The sequence below is a fragment of the Camponotus vicinus genome, unplaced genomic scaffold (assembly GCF_025532165.1).
Source record: "Camponotus vicinus isolate PSW18456_S1 unplaced genomic scaffold, iyCamVici1.0 SCAF_1, whole genome shotgun sequence".
NCBI classification, from domain to species: domain Eukaryota; kingdom Metazoa; phylum Arthropoda; class Insecta; order Hymenoptera; family Formicidae; genus Camponotus; species Camponotus vicinus.
In genome coordinates, this window is record NW_028141945.1 from 32,833,790 (window position 1) to 32,859,010 (window position 25,221).

The following is a 25,221-nucleotide window of genomic DNA, read 5'->3' on the forward strand; positions in this document are numbered from 1 at the left end:
AAGCGATAAGTAATGAAAAATAATAAATTGACACATCAATCATTGATTTGTAGATCCACTTCTCTCGTCGTTTGAGAGTCTCACAAACAATATACTGAGTTCGTTAAGTGAGATCCGTGAATATTCGGTGGGATCCAGTCAGGTGGTGGTTCGACCAGGTGGATCAAGTGGTGGGGGCACATGCTCGAGGATGCAGACGGGGGAGACGTTAGTTCACCTCCGGAGGGGAAGGTCGCCGGGTCGATCGGTTCTGCCCGCCGCGCGGGTAACGAACGCGCGGAACCTCTCAGGTTTCGACCATCGTTAGTCGCGCAGTGTCTTTCGTACGTAACTCCATTATTTGCATCGTAGGTTCGTCGCGCAAAATTCCATCGATAGAATCGGTCGCATTTCGCCACTTGGAGTTCAACAGCGATTTCGATGGTCACTCGGACACGCTTCGATCGATATTGAAATGGTAGTCGCAGAGAGCATGCGGTATGAATAATTGTTCGGTATCGCGATTGTGATAAAATTGGAGTAATATCGTGAAAATCATGGTTTAATGGAGTTCTCGTTAAATTAGAGTCGCGCTAGAGAACGAGTTACGGATCAACTGGAAAGCAGAGTTAAATAATATCTAGTCTCGCAAGAATAGCAATTACTCCTTGACGTCTAGAAGCGTGTACTTAATTTTTAACGCTACCCAACTCTATTAGATTTGCCATTCGTAGCCTCTATTTAATAAGACAAAAAATTTAATTCTAGAATTTAATTTTATTCTACTGAAGAAATATAAAATGTGATGTTGTTAATGCAAATTTATTCGTTTACGCGAACCAACAAAGAGCCGAACGAGTGAACGAGCGGGCGGGTGCGTCGAGCCGAACGAATTACTTTCAACGGCAATCTGGTGGGAGAAGTCGCGCTGGTCGTTCTCGTGGAGAGCACACGCTGTAGGATTCCGTAATATTTATTTTCCACTCACGGCTAGTGACTCACTACCTGGCCGACCGCGCCACGGCGAGCAGGTAGACTCGCGCGAGTTTGTGTGCGAGATCCGCGTAATTGTTCCTCTCTCATCGCCGCGACTGTGAGTGCCGCGTGTGTTTTAATCAGTTTTAATCAGACGTGGAGTGTGCGTATCATTAAAACGCTTATTTTTTTAGTTTTCTCGAGGAAAGAGTAACAAATATTTATAATCATATCAGAATTATGTAGATTTCATATCGTAAGATATCTATTACTAAAGTTAGGGAGAAAAATGTATTAGAGTATCAAAAATTTCTCGAATCATTTTTTTACAGTTAACAAAAGTTATATAATTATTAATAGAATAGAGTCATTATATTCAGAAAATTCCTCCAATTTTTGATTGAAAGATTCGTAGTCAAAGAAAAACGTAGTAGATGATATAATAAGAAGCTGAAGGATGATCACGACATGACGTCAAACAGGGAACGTGCTCACGGTTTGTTATCCCAATCGTCGATCGACTTAACGATTAGCGTGGCATCGATGCGGGCTCTGATTAGTCTAGGATTCATCCCCTTTATTGGATTTATTCGTGGCGGCGAGGATTGAAGGCCCGTAGCAAGAAAGAGAGAGAGCCGACGTCAGAATCGATAAGCGTAAATTGTCGCACGTGCTCGTCCGTGACCATTGGAAGCGCTTTGTTGCTATTCAAGGATAATGCGACGTAATTGTTTCGCGGATTGCTATCGTGTATAGAATGCATATATGTACGCGGCAAACTCCCACGCACAAATTGGTTCGCGCGAGTCGATTTTTAGGTGGCCCATGTGCGTCAATCAAATCTATCGCGAGTGATTAAAGCTATCTACATTCGCTTGGCTTGACTCGATCTTAATATTTCTTTTCTTTCGCCAGTTAAAACTCGTAATGAGGCCTAGAATCGAGTAGGTTTCGCGTAGCTTATGGTGAAACTTGTCCTGAAACAGAAACTTGGATACACTTGAATACGCTGCAAAATTGAGGCTTACCGTTAATAAACGCTATTATATCTATATACTTTGTTTTCATGTAAAAGACGATTTCTCTAAAATGTTAGTAAAATGAACGCCAATCTTTTGTTGATGATTCATTAATCGTATATATAAAACAAAAATAACACGTTACATCATATCTTTAACGAGTTATTCGTAGAAATATAGGAGTGCCTCCCTTGAAATATTAATATTCGGAATATAATGCCATAGTCAGAAGTCGATAACGCGTCGAAATAATTTATACGAATGATGACGACAACGATAAGAAATGAATTTTCTAATTTTTCTTGCAGAAGCGGATAATAAGTGAGATGCATAAGAAAATCTTCAACTTGATTTCAATAGAGAAGATTCCTAAAAATAATTAATGGAATTATTACTCCGAAATGGACAATGCAGTGTCTAAAAACCATCTTCTTCACGATTCCTGCTATGATGAAGTTGAACTGAACGGATTACATACGGATAAGTGAAGGACCTTACAGCGTTCTAAGCGACGCTCAAGAATCATTGATCTTCACGTCTCGGATCACAGGAGGGATTAAACCCACGTGAATTCGCACCCGGATGTTTGGGACAAATAGGTGAACGGAGCGTTATTGTGTCGCAATTCGTCAGACTTTCCATCCTAGTGACCTTGTTCCGAGTAACGGGGAACAATTTGTGAATTTGCAAATTGCGCATCCGTAATAACAGTCCCTTCGTTCAACTGGAAATATGTAACAGTGAATTACAGTGTGCGAAGTGTGAGAAACGCCGAAGAAGTGACAACCAACCGATCGATAACGCGGTAAGAGCTTCCGCGATCGATATTTTCAAAGTGCAACGGTGCGTTATACTCGCGAAGTCGTTGTTATCTGCCTCGATAACGGTAATAATGTCGCCTAGAGTGATGGAGCAATTGATCTCTTTACATCTGTATGATTACGAATGCATTGAGCGCAATGTCAAAGCGGCCGATCGCTTCCGGTAGCGATCGAGCGCGAAGAAATGCGACATTTGGAGAAAAAATTCAACGAAAAAATCGCCAACGATCTATTGTGATTCATGTAAGTTTAAAGATGAATAATTTATGCGTTATTTATGCGTCTCTTCGATTGCGTGTTTCACGCAGTTGTAAGACTTCAGCGGCTCGGCGGCTTTTAGTTATCGCATGCGGTCCAGACAGACTGTAAAAATGTCTTTTCAAATGTCGGTAGTTTTCACAGTCTTTTTCAATAATGGAAAGGATCCTATAAAAAAAAGAAATACTTTTGTTAAATATTTTTTATTGAAATATTTTTGTTAAAAAAATTAAAATATATAGAAGAGTTCTTTTTATTGATAGATATTTCATAACTAAAAAATATTGAATACATTCCATTGATAAACAGAAATTATTAGGAAATATAAATTGCACATAGACTTACCACATAAATATTCTTTTTATTTCTTATCACATAAATTTCTTTATATTTCTCTTATATTTCTTAAAAATATATAATATTGAAAATTTTTGAAAAGATTATTTTATAATAAAAACTAACAAAAAAATAAATACAATATTGATATGATTCATTCTAAAACATTAAAATGCATTCTTTCACTTGATATATGATTAATCCTGTAGATAGAAAAATATTTAGGAGCACATAAATAAGAGATATAGATAAGATAATATTTATTTATGATTGCATAACATACTTTTACAATGAGTTATAAACTTTAATAAATTGTACTCAATCGTAACGCACGAAGATATTTTATTGTTTAACGTGTGGCAGGCGTGACAAAATATATGTATTTCATTTCTATATTTTCTCTTATCATTCAGGTGATAATCTGCTAATATACGTGCTTGGCAGAAATTGTTTTCTCGTCTTACAATCAATATCCAATGTAGACGTTTTCTAAAACTTTCTTGAGTTTTTGAAATTTTATTCGTGATTTATTCGTAAATGTTCTAACGTGTCATGTTTGGACGTCATCTTTTCGGTGTTTCATGCGTCGAGAATGAAAATCCGAATTTAATTGATTTCAGTTAATCAATGGCGCGCGATAGCTCGGCCCACACACGACTGCCCACGCACAATCGTTCGACGTCCACGAGAAAGAATCGATTGTGACGACATCACTAGCGTTATCTCCGTGCATTAAATCCATATCAATGCGTCTGACGTGGGCCAGAGTATTCGTCTGAGTTTTCGCGCGCGCGTCTATGATATATCGATCGAGATACGCAAGTTTGATCCGCGAAACGGGACAGAAGTGACGTTTGTCGTGCTGTGCCGCGAGTGGAACGCCAATAATTCGCGATGCTGCCGAAGAAGGACAGTCAGACAGAGTCATACGTTCTGGAAGACATGATATCAGATCTTCAGGCAAGGAGGCATTCGCTGGACCACGAGGACGTTGTGCAGGATCCCAGCGAACTGCTCAAGCAACGTGAGAGAGACCTCGTTTTGGCTGCTGAACTCGGCAAAGCTTTGCTTGAAAGGAATCAGGAGCTAACGAAGCAGGCCGAGGCTTTAGCTGAGGAATATTCCACAAAATTAGAAGTGAGTATTGTTTAAACATGTTTCCTTTGTACGAATATTCTCATGTAATTTAGTTCAGGAAAAAAATAATTTAAAATTGAATATAAGCAATAGAATCATTATCTTCGTTCTTTTATTTTTGTCTTTTATCTTCGTCTTCTGTTGAATATAATCAAAAATAAATGATAAAAAAATCAAAGTATTGATCATGATAATATTGAAATAAAATCACTTATTTATAAGTACTTAAAATTTACAAGATGTAAAAATAGAGGGAAAGGAAAATTGATGAAAATAATTTAACATTTTCACTTAAGTAATGAAATATATAAATATACGGATAATTAATCATGTGCAATAATAATTACAAGATAACGCTTATGTAATATTTTGCTCATTTATGTAATTAGATAAAAAATAATTAACACAGTCTCTCTCTCTCTCTCTCTTTCTCTCTCTCTTTCTTTCTCTCTCTTTCTATCAATTTTAACAAGGTGCTTTACAATTTTGCTTTCTTCGTTTGCAATATATTTGCGATATCATCTTTTCAAGAAGAGAGCATTGATAGAAAACAATTTTTAATGAGAAACATATATGATAGAAAATAATTTTTAATGAGAAACATATATGATAGAAAATAATTTTTAATGAGAAACATATATAGTCGCGCGTCTGCTTTCATATATACATAATGCAATCCATATGTTGTGCACAGTTGCATTATGTACGTATGCGCTGTAGCTACGCTTTGCAACCGGTGCTCCACTTTCGCAAGCGTTTGTCTTTCCTTCGATTTTATATCTTATATTTCATTGTTACCTGCTTTATTACAAAATGAATGAAGGTAAAATGACTCACTCGCCATATAAACGAGAATCTATTTATCTTGATTAAGATAAATTAAAAACGTTGCGGGCTGTTTTTCAATAACTGCACTTGTTTCTGCAACGTGTTTTATCTGATTGATAAAATTGATAATTGTATAAAAGATATTGTATATAATTTTTCTAAAATATCTCTATTCTTACGCACAATACGAAACTAAATGCATCGCCAGTCGGTCGCATTGCAAGTGTCGACCATATCATTCAGTGTGTCATTGATCGCAATGACACGCCAATTGTACTATCGTAAAATTTCGTATTATCAATTAACAATAGAAAATGTTGAAATAGATACAGATAGCAAACATCTAGATAAAAATTGTTGATGTTTTTGTCTTTAACGTTAGTTGAAAATAGAAAAGCCTCACGGTGAACAATCGCAAGACGAGAGACATTCTAACGCCAACCGGCCGGAAATTTTCACCTTCGTGTCTAACGGACACAGTCGCTTTCCAACATTACGCTGTCCGTTCCACGGAAAATTTGCTACCAAGCGATATATGCGAGCATGCATTGATTACATAACTCGATAACGCGGAACTCGAAAATCCACTTCCACATTTGTCGTTCGAGGAACAGGAGATAGACTCAATTACAGACTCAATAAAACCTATGAATTAAGTAATTTTTCAGAAGTTAGTATAATAGCTCTAATAAAATCGCGGAAGGAAATAGTCCTTTATTTTCAAAAAAAATAATTTTTTAAAAATACGAGCTGATTTCTCTCTCGTATCTTCTGATCTCTCTCTCTTTCTCTCTAATCTAAGTTTCAAATTAATTACGCAACAGCTGTTTAGAATATTTTCACCAAACAGTCATACTGTAATATACTTTTTCTACTTTCTTCGTGTTGTGTCAGTCATCGCTAGAGTAAACTAAATTTCTCTCGTCTTATAATTGATTTTATTTTACACTTCTCTTTAATTATGCTAAACATTTTCTTTTTCCCTTTATGCCTTTTCGAGAGACACTGCGGTATTCGTGAGCTGTCCTGAAGCGAGACGGTTATTTGCATCCGCCTCCAACACCAGACTGCTTATTTACCATCCCAAGTATTGGTATTGTGTATTGCGCGTGTGTTTTCTCGCAGAGGTAATTTTCTCCTCTACAAGAAGAGAAAAAAAGAAAAAGGAAAAATAACGAAAGTCATCAGTAGAAATGTACATGGTTCTTCGCAAATGTTGCAGAGATCAATGCGCACTTTAAAATTCAAATGCGCTTTTATTTTTATCTTCACGCCGCTATAGCGCGATCGAAATTGTAATTCGTAGACACATAGTTCAACTTGCTCGTCAGACAAGCACCATAAATTACTCGATTGTTTTCGACGAGCGAGAATACGCGATGTGCTCTGCTGAATTCTTCAGAGTCTGGAACAAGAAATTTCAAATCTATGTATTTATTTCTCTATCGTTCTGCTATTTTTCTTTTTTCATTAACATACTTTTCTCGTAAATTTTGTCGATGTTAGCATTTTGCAGAACGTTACAGCAATTTGGTTTGTAACTATTAACATTGTTTAATTGAGCTCTCTTTTTTTTATATTTGTATTCTCTCAAAGACGTAACGAAATTAATGTTATTTATCATTCAAACCGTTGGCGTAATTGAGTTCTAAAATAATAATAACTTTTGCTTCGGATTTCGTACATGGACAACACGATTCCTACCAGGGCGACCACGGAAAGCCACGAAAGCGTGGAAACAAGCCACTTAGGCAACAGCCAACGGTCTCAGAGACAATACCCGGCACTACGCTCTGCCTGCGTCTGTCTACCCACGTTCCCCTATCTTTCCGCGTTCTGCGTGTCGTTTTAATTTTGATCTCTGTATAAAAGGTCTGTGCCTATGTGTCCTTTAAATGGGATCTGAACAGTAACCCGTTATACGCACAGCAAATGCAAAAGATGTAATAATGAAAGATGTAAAAGAGTACGAGACAGAAAGAAGACGTAAAATCACAACATTTCATTTTATTAAAATTGAATATGAAAATAAAAAGCACAAAAATAATATATTAATATTTTATAATACATTAATAAAATAATTAATGTATTGATATTGATATATACGAAAAGTACGAAGAAACAAACTTATTAATATTATTAATATTAATAATAATATATTAATAATATTATTAATATTAATTAATAAATTAATAACAATGAAAATATAAGATTAATATACAATGTAACTCCCAAGAAGGGGAAAGAGAATAGGTCGGAAAAAGGCTTACAACTATCTCCACAATGCAGTTGTGCATTCAAGAAGAGCAACTTTCTTTCAAATGACAGAACATGTGACTCCCATTTTTACTTCCGGATATAATTATTTTTTTCTACAGACAAGTCTTTTCAAACATTCGCATAATACATAAGCGTACAAAACAAAGGAAATCCTAGAAACGTTATCACTTTTCATCTTTTGAATCTCTAATATTACTATTTAGATGCTTATCTCGTTAGTGCATTGACACTAAATTCACGTTTCCTACCGATTATCGCGAATATTATATTAGAATAGTAATTTTTCTCGTGATAATATTTGTTTCTTTCTTTTTTTCTGGCAACATGAATGTTTAAATGCCATTAAATAACGATGAGTAATGTCTAATTGCGTCACCACGTAAATTTATTATGCATATGCACCTGTCTAACGTCACGTTGTTATCTATAAACGTCTGCATGTACTAGTATGTTTACACACGTCGGGATCACCGTTTGCTAAATGCGCGCGTGCTCGCGTTGCATGCGTAAAATATTAAGCGTGAAGGCGATAGTACGTTCCAGACGGAGCGCTAGAGGCGGGACCGTTTGAGGTTTCCGGTTTTTGTCTTTAATTAAAGAGCTCGCTACGCTCGCATATGGAATAATCGCGATCCCTTATACAACCGGATCGATCGAAAGCGAATAGTCAACGAACGTTTCCTCAACCGTCCGACTCTTAGTCATTCTGGCTCGTCACTCGTTATCAGCTATGTCGAACGGTAAATCACGAACGCGTATAATTAATGTGTTCCTTGCGGAATAACTTCAAACGTCAGTAGCGCGCGAATTTTCTTCCTGTAATTATTAACAAACACAGGTTGTTCCAGATTTTTAATATGATCTCATCTTTATTTTAAATATGCAGTTGACTTAATTAGTGTACTTTAATACTAGGAGTATTATAAGTTGTGACACATTAGGAGTATTATAAGCTCTGATTATTATTAATCAATTATATTCATTAAATAAAGATTTATATAGTAATTAATTGTCAGCGAAAGTCATTAATTTCGTTTGAAATCGTACTCATTCCAATGATAATTTTGAGAGTCGCCTATTATGCCGCCTATTATGCCGCTTTCCGATTTATTAATTTACGATCGCATTAATTAATATTGGCTGGCAGCTTGTGGATCGTTTGCGGTCATCATTTATTGTCGAGAAAATCTCCGAGAGACTCCCCTGGATCAGTAATTGTAAAACGGACAAAAATGCGCACTTTCGTCAAAGTTCCACTTTCATTCCGATGCTTTTGCGCGAGACAAGGAGAAATGGGTCGCGATCGCGAGTCGTAACAAAACCGAGCCGAGCCGCTAAATAATGCTCGCCGTTGTATAATTGGCCGTCTGAAAGCGGACTGTTCGGTTTAGCACAGAGCTCTCGGTAACGATCCGTGCCGATCGATAAAAAGCGGGTTTTACATACGACTATGCAGCACGCAGAGGATGCGCTTCTTCACCGAGAAAGCCGAGATTCCACGCTTCGCACCTTTGCATCATCGACCTGGGAATTTCTCGGTTCGCGATAAAAATTGAGATCACCCATTAACCTCGAGATGCTCATTCGTGTGCTAATTAAGCGTGGGATGCGCGAAACTGTCACGGCCGATATAGGTGTATCGCGTATTGCATGTGCAAAAGAGTCAAGATTATAATATTTTAAAATTTTAATTTATCGTAATACACTTTCTCAAATATTTCTTAAATTTTTATTTTTTAATGACTCGAAAAAATATGTTTCCCATGTCATAGTCTCTTAATCTTCTTTTTACTTTCGAGACTCGTACGGCAATAATAAACCATAATGTACAGCGTTTCGTTTTTATATAATTTTTGAGTTATAATAATATATGACGAGAATAGAGTAAAATAAAATAATTAAAAGAAATCTAATATGGACGAGATAATTTTCCGTCTGTAATTCGTTGCTCTCAATGGACGGTGGCAGAATTTGTTATGCAACGAAAGAGCGTACAACGGTTCCGGCCAATGGTTTCAACGTAGAGAGAAACAGAATGTGATGTAAACGAAGTCACGTTCAGCCCGTCCTAGTCGTATTCGCGACCTGGAGTTTTCTCAAGTATGCTATAATAAGTTAAATGTCAGAGCGAGGAGAAGCGCTCGTGAAGATCACGATTAGACGATTATGGGTCTTGCCTTTCCTTTGAAACATTTAACGTAGCGAGGGAGAAGCATGACTTTTCCTTTATGACTTTTTCCTCGCCAGGAAAAGTCGCCTTTTTTTATAATCCACACTTATACACACACACACACACATGATCAGATTATCCAGATTAGCAGTTATCCAGGTGCGAGCATTTCCGTTGAAGCCTTTCATGCTTCGCACGAGTGCTTACGAAAAGGAAATCTATTCGGTCACGAAGTTCGAAGATTTCTCTTTATATCAGGAAATGATACCCTTCTCTATCTCTTTGTTTCTTTTCTTGCAATGCACGAGAATCAAACACAGTGATAGTAACAACGTACCATTTCAAACGTATCAAAGTTTTCCTAATTTGATTGTTCTATTATTCAAACTATTTTTCTAATTTGATTGTATTATTCAAGGATTCAAACTGAAATAGAATTAATTAATTTTGTTTCTTCGATAGTACTTATGCAATTATAAAGAAAATTTGAGGCAGGGGATGAAGCGTTATTATAATTTTATTTAAAATGTGTACTAAAAAAATACTTCCAAAATAAAATAATCGGAATTTTATAAAATATATTTTTCTTCGAGATTGAATCAAAATTATAGAAATAATTTTAGCTCGAAATCCTGATATTATTCTTGAGAGACTTGGGAGAATTTTATAAGGTATATTTTTTCCTTTGCTTTTTTCTTCGAATCACTGTCACCCAAATTTCATTCATTTTATAAGCACCCTGACCCAGTTCAATTTTCTTGAGACCGAGTTCCAGGCCGTGACGCAAACATTGCGATTCGTATCGCTACGCAATAATAGTCCGCAACCACGCAGGGCTAATTGCAGAAGCGAACAAGAAGAGGCCGGCGCGTCGGAAGACAAGCGGGATCGGCACGAAACGGGCCGGAAGACCTCGAAAAAAGTAGACCGTTAGCGGTTGGAACCCTCGGGGGGAACGTTCTACCCTCATTGTCTTCCCCTGCACTCTCGCGACTGCACAATAGTCGCGATGCGTTCACAAAGTCGCCAGTTGCGTTGCGATTGTTTCGTATGACGAGACCGCCTTTTCCACATTACTCGTGAAGACACAATAGAGAAAATTTGTTATACTTGTCTTACTTTTCTTTCTTTTTCTAAAGTAGGTTTAGAAAGGCGGAATAAATTGCGTCGCTTGTAACATTAATATTAAAAAAAAAATGATCAACCGGAAAAGAGATCTCGTTTCTCGTTTATGCAATTTATAAATAATTTTTCCTTTTCGATTCAATAAATATATTTGGTAAAATTAAAAAGAAAAATAATATTGGAAAAATGCAATCAAAATTAAATTGCCAATTTATTACATGTTTAAAAATTAATGTAAGATTTTTATAATAAGAGAACGTCACAAGAAATAACGTTTATTGAGTTTCACCAAGTGTCGCATCTAATCGACGACGATCCGAATGCATTTAAGATTTCGTGATCGTCTCTAATAACGATCTTGTGCGTTTAAACATTTTCCGGTCATTCAGTGAAAGATATTATTTTAAATGTCAGTAATCACACTGTGATTGTCACTTTGATACGTAGAAAGTTGACATCCCGAGATAGAAATCTCGTTTCTCGTTTAAGTGAATTGCGATAATCTACAATTTTTTGCTGTTTCTTGGATTTTAAATAAAATTTTGAATAACTATAAAAATAAAATTTAGCTTTGATTTCAACATAAGTAATTGTGAATTCAAGAAATAAATTTATATATAATGCAATCGCTTAGTTCGTAATCAAAAGTTAACACTTGGATACCGTTAGGTGACGGATTAGAATGATTGTTTTATCCCTTCTTTTAGTCTCGTTTTTCCTCATCGATGCAAAACACCGTAACGCTATAAATACCGTTAAGTGCGATTCGAATTGAAGCAATCGTTATCATTTTCATATATTAATATGAGACACGATAAGCATAGAATATTGTGCTAGATCAAAACGTAACATGGGTGAGAGAAAATCGGAATCACGGAATGATAAATCTCAACTGCAGTTTATCATGGCAAGAAATAGAGAGAAAGAGAGAGAGAGAGCAAAGAGAAGCCAATTAGAGATCCGTGGCCGTTATAGTCGGAAACGTGCGAATGATCCTCTCATTGTTCTCGTGAATCTAATTACATCTCGCACATCGTGTGATACCGCACGCGGAATCGCGACGTGTCTCCGCTGGAGTAACGGAATTCCTGCATACACGTGCTCCCACAATAGCTATTTATACCAGGTGTCTCACCGTCACGTTTCAATTACAGATATCCATAGGAAAACCATTGAGAAATGTACCAGTTTTTTAATGACGAAACATGACCACAAAGTTACTCAATACTGAATATATTAAAGAGAAGCAGAATGAGAAAGAAAAAGAAAGTTTTATATCTTTTATAAATATTAAAAATTATATCTGCTTTGCAAATGAAATAGAGAAAGAGTGCGTATGTGTATTTAATATGCATGATTCTATAATTATTTTAATTCACAGTTTATTATAAAAATAAATGAAGATATCTTAATAAGAAATATATATCATTTTAGCACAAGCTAAATTATGGTACACAACGCGATCGAAATTATATTTATTATTAATAAAAAAATACCATTTTTTGAAAAGTTAGAATAATTTTGGTTTGTATGCCAGCCACACCGAGTATTGCATTACACTTTGATATACGATCTCGCATGTTTTTCGTTCTCAGTGCAACGGCTTACCGCATAAAATAGCGACAATATATTTTTGCCAACGTAGAGAACAGTGTAACGGGGGAAACCGGGGCATTTTTTTCCTTACCTTTTTCATATTTATATGGCTCGACCGGCCTGATTCTCCTGCAGTTTCTTATTTTTAAATAATTATTCGCGTATAGACGCAATAAGAACTTGCGCGCACGGAAAGTAAGTCGCGCGAGAAAAATGCACGCACTATTCGCTAATTATAGGTCGAGTATATCGTCCGTAATATCCTATTATTGCGTTTGAATATACACACTTCGTTAACATAGATCGTAGTTTGATAAACTCCGACAGAGGATCCAGTTCCTCGTTTTCATTCGCGACATCGAGAAACGAGAGCGTTGCGGCAATCAAAATATATCGAGTGTCGTGTCATGTCTTCCTTGGGATGATATTCGATATCAACGTCGAGTACTAGTCGATAGATGCAAATTAGCTCATAAAATAAAATATCGTAGAATTTTACAGCTACCATTGCACTCCCGATTGTCAATCTCGAACACGATAACAACTATTAACCCATTTATTTAAACTAGAATGTGTTCTCGATCAGGAATTTCATATTTTACTGCTGCTTCGAAATTGTCATCTGTTCCACTGTCCAATTTTGATGAAATCATCGAAATAACAGGAATACTCCGAAAAAGTTTGTTTGCTCCGGAAATGCTATGTAATTTTCAGCACAATAATATTGCTTCCTTTCTTTCCAAAAATTCCTTTTTTTCCCTCAATATATTTGAATTATTTTATTCGATACCAAATCTCATTTTCGCATTCGAATTTCTATCTATTGTCTTTGCAATATTTAAAAATCTCGAACATATGCGATGTGTATCGACTCGATAAGATAAGGTTTATCATTAAGCATACAAAGTTCTTGGCGGTTCGCAAAAAGAGCGGTGCAACCTTGAAAGTCTTACGAAAGTGCAAACGATATGAATTTTATTAATCAACACGGCGATTTAATTATCGGTGAGTCACGCGTATTTTGTAAACTTCTAATAAATGATCATGTTTACTGTTGTTTACCGTTGTATGAGGAGTAATACTTCAATATATAACTTTAATTAAATAATTAAGTTAAATAATAGTGTATATTTTCGGTTTGCGTAACTTATTTAATCATAATACCTCTTTCATTGGCTATTTAATAATGATCTGTCGCATTTTTATCATATAATTATCATATAATTTACGCATAGTTGCGTAGCAATATCTTAATTGCTCTGATGAGCTATATTAACTCGTGTTACCGTATGACCTGTCAGAATTATTTATTGTATCAATGTTAATTGGCTATGTTAGTTTTTAATATATTCTACAATTCTTTTTATGATGAGACAAACGGTAAAAATTTATATAACGGAGTTAGTATCTCTTTTCTTAATTCATTTTTAATTTAACATATGACTCAAGAAATATTCCTTATAACATTCATTATAATAATAATAAACAGTTTCTAAATTAATCATATGTACTTATTCTGAGATAACACTGATTTTTATATCATAATCGAAGTAAAGATATTTATAAGGAACGGTAGATTATGCAAGCTTTACACAGTCGATTAATATTAACTGTATTCTCCTTTTTCAGCTAGACCACAGTTACACTATGATCTAGAATGAACGGAGAATTATTAAATGAAATTTGTTAACTGGATCTTCAGCCCAAACATTTATAATAAATATACATATCGCCGATTATAAAATTATCAAAAATTGCCGAATCGCGAGAATAATTGCCATTACGTATTGCTTACTATCTTTTTCTTCCGACATAGCTCGTTAAGATATTTCAACGCTATATCTGACATTCGTAACTATCGTAATTATCGCGTTTCATCAAATTGCGCCTTAATTACATGCCGTGCATACGAGTTGCGACCACGATTGCGACTCACCTTGCATTTCACCAGCTGGTTATTGCGACTCGCTTTTTAACTTCCTCAACCGAATAGGGCGTACCTTCATTATTAACGACAATATGGTAACAACCGCTACGTAATTTTCGCCACTAGTAAAATTGCACAAGCGAGTTTAATACGAATGGAATTTATTACGGTTCGATAAACATTAAATAAATATGACGTAAATCTTTCTGGTCCAATTACTTTTAGTCGAATGTATTACGCATTAGAATTATCTTTATATTTGTACAAACTAATCTGTATTTTTTTCTTTTATCTCATTCTTATATTTGTATAAATTAATCTGTATATTTAATCTTGCGAAATGCTATAAAAATTAATGTGTAATAATATTATTTTGAAAAAATATTTCGGCATACATGATGTGTACTTTTTATCTTTTAGGGAAAACGATATGTTATCTAATAATATCTTATAATTATGTAGAAAATAATTCCTAATTAAAAGATCTAAAAGCAGTAGAGATAAGATAATAACAGATATATAACAGATTATATAACAGATAAAATGTCTGTATGACTGAAATTAAATTATGCGTTAAATTTTGACAATAATATAAAAGGAATATCGAAGCTTTTAAGATTACATAAACATTTTAAAGTATCATTAACAAAAAATTAATTTAGAAAATTAATTTGTCCCTTAGTAAAAAATGTTGAAATTAAATTAGTTTAAATGTTTAAAGTACAAACATGTACGTCAAGTACACAAACACATATTAAATGAGATTAAAAAATTTTAATAATAATATTTTTATCTTTAAAATTCACGCAAGTTAATTTACACACACGTTTTATTTGAAATGAAATAGAACACTTAATTATATTGTTAGACGCAATAATCCGAATAGATATTCTCGCGTTCGCACGTTATTCTCTCTTTCTCTCTCTCTCTTCGCCGCGATTAATTAGAGGCTCTTCTTCTTCAGGATCGAGAAGCCGTGAATAATAAATTCAAGAGCACTCCTCGTAATAATCACTTCTTTTCGTGCAAAGAATCGCCGACGCCGACTTTTCTCCCACATGTGCGATAATGGGATCGATTAGCGGGACGCACCGATCCAATTAACTCGCTTCTTCGGATCGCGCTTTGTCGCGGCCGACAAACGCGCCGGGTGAGAAATTACGCAACGTTTAAGTACATGCAATTGTCGTAGATTTCTTCGCTCTCGTTCGCGTATGAATTCGTTGTTGTTGATTGATAATCGCAATCAATTGAAAGTCTGAAAGAAATTACGGATAGAAATTAAAATTTCTAAAGTTTTAAAAAATATGATCTTCAATAAAAATTCTAAAACAAAAGTTCTAAAATTAATCATCAAGATCGAATTAAAAAGTTGAACAGCTGTGATTAATGCAAATTTTCTGCTAATTGTAAGAAGAGAATCTATATAATTATACTACATCTGACAGTTTATAGATTGCGTTTATCTTGATGATGGATTACTTAAATTTTTGAAAGTCTTTTTACGGCAAAAAACAACTTATTTTGTCATTTCGTTTCTACTGGTTTTTGTTAAATTTTTGTTTGTTCAATCATCCGGATGGACCCGATTGCGTTACCTTACGTTCTTCGACCGGACTCGTCACAGGCCATTGCTTCGAGATTACAGATCTCCCTGCATTCGTCTACTTCGCTACCTTGTTCGATTGTGCGCGCTTGGCATTATCGTTTCTTCGAGGGAAAGTGAACAAGACACGACGCAATAATGCTCGCTTCTGACTGGCCATAATGTCACGATATAATAATAATTAATTCGTGATTAATCGAAGAACTTCCTTCTTCCCACGGTCGCGATGATCATCGTTTGGAATAGTTCAAAATTTTTTGAAAAATTTCAATTATATCTGAGGATATGCTAAGAAGAGTGCCGGTTATTAGCAGTTTGATCTTTAACTAGGAATTGTGTGTGTGCGCGAATGAAAGAGAAAGAGAAAGAGAAAGGAATATATGCGTGAATAAATGCTATTATATTTCAAGAAAAATATATGATTGGTGCATCTAGTATTAAAACTTTTTGGTTTCATTTATATCCCGGCTGACGTCTGGTTTTCAAGACATACAGTATGTTTCACTTTCTTTCAAACGGGATAATGGTCTGACGGTGCAGAAAACGTATGAGGAATATCCATTGAGTCAGACATTGGTACGCATTTGTGACACGGAGATCTCACTCATCTTACCGTAATAATTTGATTAGATACGCTCCGGAGATCGGAGCGTTTTGCAATAAAAGAGAAATATCCGCTTCACCGCGATTGCAACCTTACGACAGTAAATGAAAGTGTTAGAATAGTTTGAGACTGTGAAATTCAACGATCAATATTTTTAACTCTTTGATTTTCTAGTTTTTAAAGTTCCATTCTCCTCTAGTTTGGAACAGTCAGATTAATTTACATATCTTAAATTAGTCAGATTATTTTACATATCTTAAATTGTGAGATTTTTCAAAAGGAATTTTACAAATATACTGAAAAAATTGCACTACTAAAAATTATAGAAATTATATGCAAAAATACTCTATAAATACACATATGGTTGTATGTAATTAGTAAAAAATTTTAACGATTAAGAAAAAAATAGATATATTACTATCATTTTAATATTATCGGAAAAAGCTGGTATCTTGATTATACTTATGCACGAAAGGCACGAAGCTTTACTGTAACAGGACCGACAAAATCGAAAACATTAATGCATTCGTGCCAGTCGCAAGTTTCACGGCTACTCTCAATGATATATGGACGACTCACGGTGACTGTTACTGAATTTTTATTTCGCGAAATGTCGTCATCTTTATCATTGACGTTGACGCCGCGTTCGATGTGTCGCAAGACTCGGACGAGCGGAGGATCGGAAATTAGACAGAAGTCGTGAGTCACGATTTTAGAAAGGATCGTCCAATAGCAACGGAATTACCGCCAGTAAAATACGCAACTGTATGCAATTATCCTCGTTCGCGTGCAGCATGCTGTATTTTGCAAATTGCAGATGCGGTCCGTCGATCGGAGCATCGGCGTCGCGTTCGACGACGACAGTGACGGATCTGTGACTCATTGCACCGGCAATATTATTAGATAGTGTATCTTTGATAGCGAATAATGCTCGCACGTTTAGGCTTAAGCGGACAAGGACACGGCTCGTAAGCCTGTTATTAATTTCTTTTACCTTTCATTAAAATTTATTAGGGCTTTCTTGCTAATTTTGGGGCTCCATACCGGAACGCTGTTCTAAGAGATAACTGTACATGAGATAACTGTACATAAGAGATAACATTCTTAAATAAATCTCTACCTGAAGCCTCTTCCAAAAATATTCATTTTCTGATAATTCGTACCGTTGTTTAGGATTTTTCTTTGTCAAGCTTTGGAGCCTCGTTGCATAAGTTATGAGCGACAATGAAGGAAGCAACGTTCAGAGACCGTAAAAATTGTCCGTCTCGAGTGTGATCCATCGCATTCGAGAGACTTCAACCTGCATGTTTTTGCACGAGCACCGGTATTTCTGGCTGGCGGCGTATTTATGCTACATGGCGACGTATCGGCGCGCAACCACACCGCAACTAGAGCGGTGTTGTTACTTGGAGAACGGAAGATTCATGACTCATACAGCTGAGTCGCGGGGTGCAGCTTCCTTGTGTGCGCGCGCGTTTGCGGTAGTCGCTGCCAGACCAATTAAATCTATCTGACCCAGTTGGACCCCATAATTTAATCGTGGAAGAAATATAAAATTTATTCCTGGTGCAATCTTGTTTTAAAATTAAATGCATAATGAAATGTAATAAGCTTCAATTTATTTTTAACATTATCAAGGAAAGAAAAGCCTCTTCTTTTGCTAAAAAATGAGACTTTCTGCTTGTCAGTCTTATAAATCCTTGACCGTATTCTTTTCATATCGAGTGTAGATAATTGTGTAAAGAATAATCAAACATGGTGTGTAATTTCTAATGTAGCAAACATTGATAACTGAAAATTATGAATCATTCGTGAATAATTATTTTATCGATAAAAGTTTTATGGCGACGAAAATTGATCGAGGACCCTCTTGTTCTATTGTCTTGAAATAATGTACCTTTTGTTCGTTGGCCTCTTGTGGACTTTAGGGATCGGTGAACTGTAGACCTGCGGGTATGTTGACGATCGGTCGATGAGTAACTATGGGAAACCAAGGCCGTGCCTTCTAGCTCGATAAACCAACATTAAACCTCTCGACCTCTCGTATATACAAAAGCATATAACATCTAATTTATACATATGTATATTACATATTTTGTAACATAATAATAATGATGTTTCATGACAACTGACAATAATCCGATGACTTTTCAGCTTCGTAGTAACAAGACAATAAAACACATTTTAAAAAATCTTTCTCTTAATATATCTTATTTAGAATAAACATGATAGATTTTAGTGCTATCAATATAATTTTATAACATTGTAATATTAAAATAATAGAAATATTTTTAAAAAACATCCAGTTATATGTTTTTCAAATATTAATTAAATCATGGTATATTTGTAGGTAAAATAATTTTTTATCATTAGATTATATTGCACCTCTCTCTGTTAATTATATTATTGTATACAATTATTATGGAAAACGAAAACTGGAAATTTTGATTATCATGCTATATATTGACAGTTTGCTAAAGTATCGTGCCAAGATATTTAAAAATATTGAAAAGTAATGATGCGAAAAGACATTCATCTTGAAACATTGATAAAATCAATTAACAAATATGTACACATATATTACGCGCGTAAAACAAACAAGATTGCGAGAAGGTAGCTTTTAGAATCGCGACTAATCAACAAAATTGCATTACCTAATAAATGGAGTTAATTAACGTTAATGCGCCTTATTTAGAATCTGCCTGCGTTTTGCGATTGTTGCGTCTTATTACCGGCGGTAGAGTTTATTATCAAGCATCAAGTTAAGAAACTCCATGGGAACAAAGCAGCTTACACGTGTGGCCGTTGCTTACACCGTGTGTACCCGCGACGAAACCAGTTCTCGTATCCTTTTGTTACGTACAAAAGCGTCGTGTTTGCACCTTTGTCGGCGAGAGATCTTGCCATCTTACATCCGAATGTAAAAATTTTAGTCTTCCTTAGCACCTTCCTCCTCTTTTTTAGCTTTAATTCGACAATTAGAAGAAAAACGTTCAAATGTTCTTTTCTTCCATCTCTTGGGAAACACTCGATTTTTAAAGAAAAGGAAAGTGAGATAGTTGGTTAAGCGGTCAAATTGCTTCTAATTGTATGTTAATAAATTTGCCAGCTCCTTTCACTGGGTCGTTCTCAACTGTATCTTGATTTCATATAAATATGAACATCGTGAAACGTAATTTATGTATGCTGACTCACACGCTGGTTTTCTTTTTCTGAGTTTACCGAATGACGTCTGTGCGCGATATAAAACATTGATTTCGTGAAAGATAATCGATAAGTCTTTGTGCCATAATATCCTTTCAAATTGTTTGTGTTAAATGCTTCTTTTAAAAGAAGTCATTCACATTTTACGGTCGTTGAAATTTGCAACATTTTCGAGTGGATATTTTAATCGAAAAATTGCTAATAAAAAAGAAAAATTAAATTCACATTTCTCTAATGTTAAAATAATATTTTTACATAGAGTTTGGAACAAGAAAGGCATCTACTGCGAAGGAAACTCGAGGAAGCTAGAGATGACAGCGAAGCAAGAGCCTTGGAGCTTCAGGGCGACGTAGAAACTCTCAGGAGTCAGTTGGAGGAGCAAAATGAGAGGGCAAGGAGAGCGGAACGCGATCAAGCCACTCTCGTTGCGGAGTTGACAGCGCAAAACACAAGGCTGGCCGATCAGCTGAGGGAGGCCGCCAGACAGGAAGAGCAATTGCTTACCGAGATGAAAATCCTGAGGGAAAAATGCGCTCTCAGGAGCACGACCCTGCAGGATCACGTCAGCAGCTTGGAAATTCTCAGGGACGAGGTGAATATGAATTCCTGATCTTGACCCAAACGCATAATTACGTATAATTAATCCTATTTTGCATATAAAGGCTCGCTTTTTGCAATCATTTTTTCTCGATTCGTTAATGTTACAAGTTCCTACCTAGAATTTCCTTTTTGCCTAATCGATCCGCGAAGAGCGGAAGTTACCATTATTAATCATTATCCATCAGAAGCCGAACGCGGTTCCCAGGTAGGGCTTACTGAATAATTCACCGCATCCTTTTTATAAAAAGGAAGTCGGTAATTGTTGCTCATGTTCGCACGTGAATTTACGCTATAATCTGTGAGAAAATGCTATCGAATAAAAGTAAACGTGACCTTCGATCGATCGACTCGATTCGCCTCGCCCTCTCTTTACTATAGTAACCGGATATTGAGTCTCAGGAATATGTGTTTGAAGCGTATATAAAGTCTTTATCTCTCTATCCCACATAGATATATAAAAATAAACTAATATAATTTTGAAATAAAATGCATTTCTCGAGCCGCAAAATATATATTTACTATATATATACATATATGATAAATTATATTTTATATCTTATATTATATCATGCCTTTAATTTTTTTAAGCAATTCCGAGAAGAAAACAATCTTAAGCTAAGGTTGAACAAAGACTCGAAAGAATAAAATTGCGTTATAAAAAATGACTATTAGTACATTGCATCACACGAATCTTACTTTCGTTGTTTCAGGTACAACTAGTCTCGGCACAAAGAACCGAACTAGAAAGGCGGTCCTTGGAACTGCGAGAAGAGAGGGCTAGAGCGATCGCAGCTCTCGAGGAAGCCGAGGAGAGAGCTACGGCCTTGGAGCGGCTCAGCCACGAGGCGGAACACCGCGCAAGAATAGCCGAGCAGGAGAGGTAAGACCCAGAATTCGCAATCTGTATGCAACCATTATGGTTCAGTTAACGCGGATAACGCGGTAACGCGAATAACGTTTGATTGAGCGTTAGATTTCGTCGATTTTCACGAGAACTCCAAAGAATGGACCACGTGACAGTCGCCTTTTAAATAGAATAGCGAAATATCAAGCCGACAGTGTCTCGTTCGTTATATCTATATTGATTTATGTTATATCTGATATTATTCTTTTGCTATTTTATACTGATTTGATCACACATTTAAAGTATTATTAATGATCATACAATCAATAACTATTAAAATACTCGTAGAGTCTAAAGGTATTCTTTAGACAACTTTTCGAGATTCTCTTTGTATAACATCTAATCTTATGATACATACATATTACTTTTAGAGATGAACTATCATCAGCATTGGCAGCCATCGAGGTAGAAAGAAGGGCTCGCTCTGGCTCGATACAGAAGCCACCGCGGTCCCTTCAGGCAGAGATGGAATGCGAAGAGAGCAACTCGTTAGAGGAACAAGAAGATAGAAGTTTGAAAACGGAAGTGGCAAGAGCGACGAAGCGATTGAGAGAGCTGTGTGCTCACTTGAGACGCGGTGAAGATGACTCGGGTTTACAGAGCGACTGCGACGAATCTATGCTGGTGATCAATCTCAACAACTCCGAATCGGAAGTGAACACCAACGAACGGGAAGCTCATCCTTCGCCGGTGAATGATTTTTCCTACATAAATATAACATTATTTTCGTATTTATTTAATAAATATACATATATTAAATAAACATATAAATAAACATATATTTATAACATTTGAACCATTTTCTTTTTCTAGACGAATTACCCGGGCGCGTTGCTGGAGCTGGTCGAAGAGGTTTACAATCTCGCGCTGTCGGGCAGAGGGGCACCTGGTGAACTAGGACTGGCGGTGGAGTTGCACAGGGTACGGGAGGAATTGGAGCTTTCACGAGAACAATGCAGAATACAGGAAGATGAGCTAAAGCGACGCGGTGACACAATTCTGGAACTGACGAGCAAACTGAGCGTCTGCGAGGCGGAGCTGCGCGGCGTCAAGGAAGAACGCGACCGGGCCAGGTGCGATATCGAGCACTCCGAATTGACAAAGGACGAGATCGTGGCGAAGGCTTATAAAGTGCGGGATCAGGCGGTAGCCAGGCAGAACAGGGTGGAAGTGGAACTGGCCAGAACACGAATAGATATCCTGCAGGCGGACAGCCAGCTGAAGGAGGCGATCAAGCAGAAAGTCGAACTGAGTCAGCAACTGGAACAGTGGCAAATGGATGTGCAGATGCTCCTAGACGAGCATGTGCGAAGCAAACTGACCCCGGCCTCGCAAATCGTCGCCACGAGAAACGGCGAGAACTCGGATGTGTCGGCACCGGCTAGGAAGAAGAGGAGCACTGGCTCGACGAAGAAGATGTTCGGTCTGTTTTGACGAAAGTGACGTAGCGCGATGGCTTCGTTGCATTGAACTGGAGCGATCGCGACTGATATAGACTGTACTTTTGGTTCCTGCGTAGCTATCTTGTTATAGGAAAAGACATAAAATGGAGAGAGAGAAGATTGTGTGGATTCAGGTGTACTTACTCTTTTAAGGACGATTGAATGTAGACACGGCTCAATTAAGATGTGAAGAAGGACAATACTTCCGATTATCTTCTGCCATTCTTTTAAAATCATTCTAAATGACTTTATGCTCATGCGTCTCGCATTAAATACGTCGCGATATACAGGTAGACATCGAATTTGGATCCATCTTAAACTGACGATATTGTAATTAGAAAGACTAAGATTAGCAGTTCTCGAATTAAATGCAACTGGATTAAAGGGCAAACTTTGGAATTTGCCCCGATATGAAATGTTGCAATCTGTAGATACATAACGTATGCGACAAATATTCACATTACTCATGACGAGACACTTGGAGAGCCTATTATATCGGTGCTGATGCCCGCATGTCGACACCGATTACAAATTGGAATTTAAGTGAGGTGCATTTATCGTTGCTCGCAAGAAGAGACATAACATTCCACTTTCCCTGATCGATTTTTCAACTAGGGAAAGTCACGAATCGCGATTCTTCTCGAATAATTTTCGCGTTAAATTGTCGCGAATGTATTTTTTATCCTCGTCTTGAGATTAGTCGCGGTTTTTACGTGTCATTTTTTATCAAGCGGCTTGATTGATGTAATTTACCAGAGACTGTTCATTTAAGTTTGTAAACTATTGATACAATGTTTGCATCTATTGATGCAAAAAGATACTAATGGCATAAAATTACATTGTGCTGCTAATGGAATCAACAAGAATAATTCTTTTCTCAAAAATAGTTCTTATTTCTTAATGTTTCTTTCTTGAAATATGTTTTTCAAGAGAGAGAGAAATTGAAATTTAATATAAAATTCAAGTAAAAAAATATTTTACTTTAATATAAAATTCAATTAAAAAAATATTTTACTTTCTTAAAAAGTAATGTTCTTCATACATTTGCTATTTTTAATTCTGAAATTCTTTTTACAAACATTTTTCTAATCTTGTAATTTTGTTTTTATCATATTTCATTTTTATTCTTAAAGATTAGGAGGATCATTATCTACAATCGAGCTTTACTCTAGACAAGATTGATCACGACTCTTACTTCAGACAGAAAAAATTTAAAACCATTTTTAAAGCTGGCGAAAGAGTATAAAAGGATTAATGTGTCAGATAATCTTGAGCAGTCTCGGCAAAAGTGATTAGGGTCGAAGCGCAGCCGCTCTTTCTCTCGCGCGAGGGCGCATCATCATCGTGGAACAAATCGTTCTTCACAGTAAGAACGATCTTTAAGTGGAAGACCTTTTATTTCGAAGCAAAATAAATCAACTGATCGAATGACAAAGCGCAAACGAAGTCATTCGAGTTCTTCGTGCTCCGCTTTTTCCGTGATATAAAGAGAGAGATACGAAATTACTATTAATACGAAATATTGTGATACGCTGTGACTTAGAGAATCATTTTCAAAAATTTTGTACCTTTTTTAACATATTAAATGGATGCGTTATCACATTTTTAAGAATAATTAAAATTCATGTTAGAAAAAAATTAAAATTTTCTAAATTCCGTTGATAGATTAAATTGCGAATATTAATAACAATTCCCAAGAATTATGAGATTTGGAACTAACAAATTGGTACATTACGCATGTAAATGGTTCGGCATGGGTTTGGATGACTGATTGAATTATCACAATGACAACGAATAATTACTATCCGTCCATCGTTCCGTCCTACGGGACCAATGAATTATTCGCTATACATCGAAAAAAAGAAATGATTGTTAAAAGTCGATCGAACCAACCGTGATCTCTGATAATTTAACGATAGTGTAATATCACTGGAAGGTTTTTACGATATTAAACAATGATTGTGTATGCATGTGTGTGTGTGTGTGTGTGTGTATGTGTGCAACAATGCTCTTTGAGAATCCTACCCTTTATATTTTAAGCTCTAGCAAATAATCGACTTTAAAGAACAATAATACGACACGCGTTTGATAGCACGTGTGATTTTTCACGTGTATGTAGACGTTGTACGAACACGCGTGCATGGCATCGCATATGTAGAATCGTTTGTACATTAATTTTTCCCGAGTGTGAGCATACACATCGTCGAAACTGTATAATAATTGTACAATTCTCGATCTGATCAATTGTGGCAATATTTATTTAATAAAATCTGTTTTGCGAACATTTCTCTTTTGCGATTCCATCAATTTTTCTTCCCTTTGTTATCTCTCTTTATATAATTATTTAATTAATTACTTATTTAATAAATTAATTATTTACTTAGCCATTCTCAGCTTACCTCTTTTCTTA

At 35.9% G+C, this 25,221-nt stretch overlaps 1 protein-coding gene across 11 annotated transcripts; it reads left to right on the plus strand.

The window, feature by feature from the left end:
* Positions 1–210: 210 nt before the first annotated feature.
* On the plus strand, positions 211–25,095 carry LOC145962124 (bicaudal D-related protein homolog). 11 transcript variants are annotated; one of them, XM_083083019.1, is made up of 8 exons: positions 981–1,117; positions 1,287–1,450; positions 2,282–3,037; positions 4,009–4,525; positions 20,125–20,457; positions 21,176–21,345; positions 21,741–22,059; positions 22,183–25,095. In XM_083083019.1, the coding sequence occupies exons 4-8, from the start codon at positions 4,283–4,285 to the stop codon at positions 22,801–22,803; spliced, it is 1,686 nt and encodes a 561-aa protein (XP_082939145.1). In that variant the 5' UTR covers positions 981–1,117; positions 1,287–1,450; positions 2,282–3,037; positions 4,009–4,282; the 3' UTR covers positions 22,804–25,095. The 11 variants fall into 11 exon arrangements, with proteins under 11 accessions (XP_082939170.1, XP_082939180.1, XP_082939189.1 ...); XM_083083026.1 differs by having other exon boundaries at positions 1,370–1,450; XM_083083044.1 differs by lacking the exons at positions 981–1,117; positions 1,287–1,450 and adding an exon at positions 211–477.
* Positions 25,096–25,221: the final 126 nt, after the last annotated feature.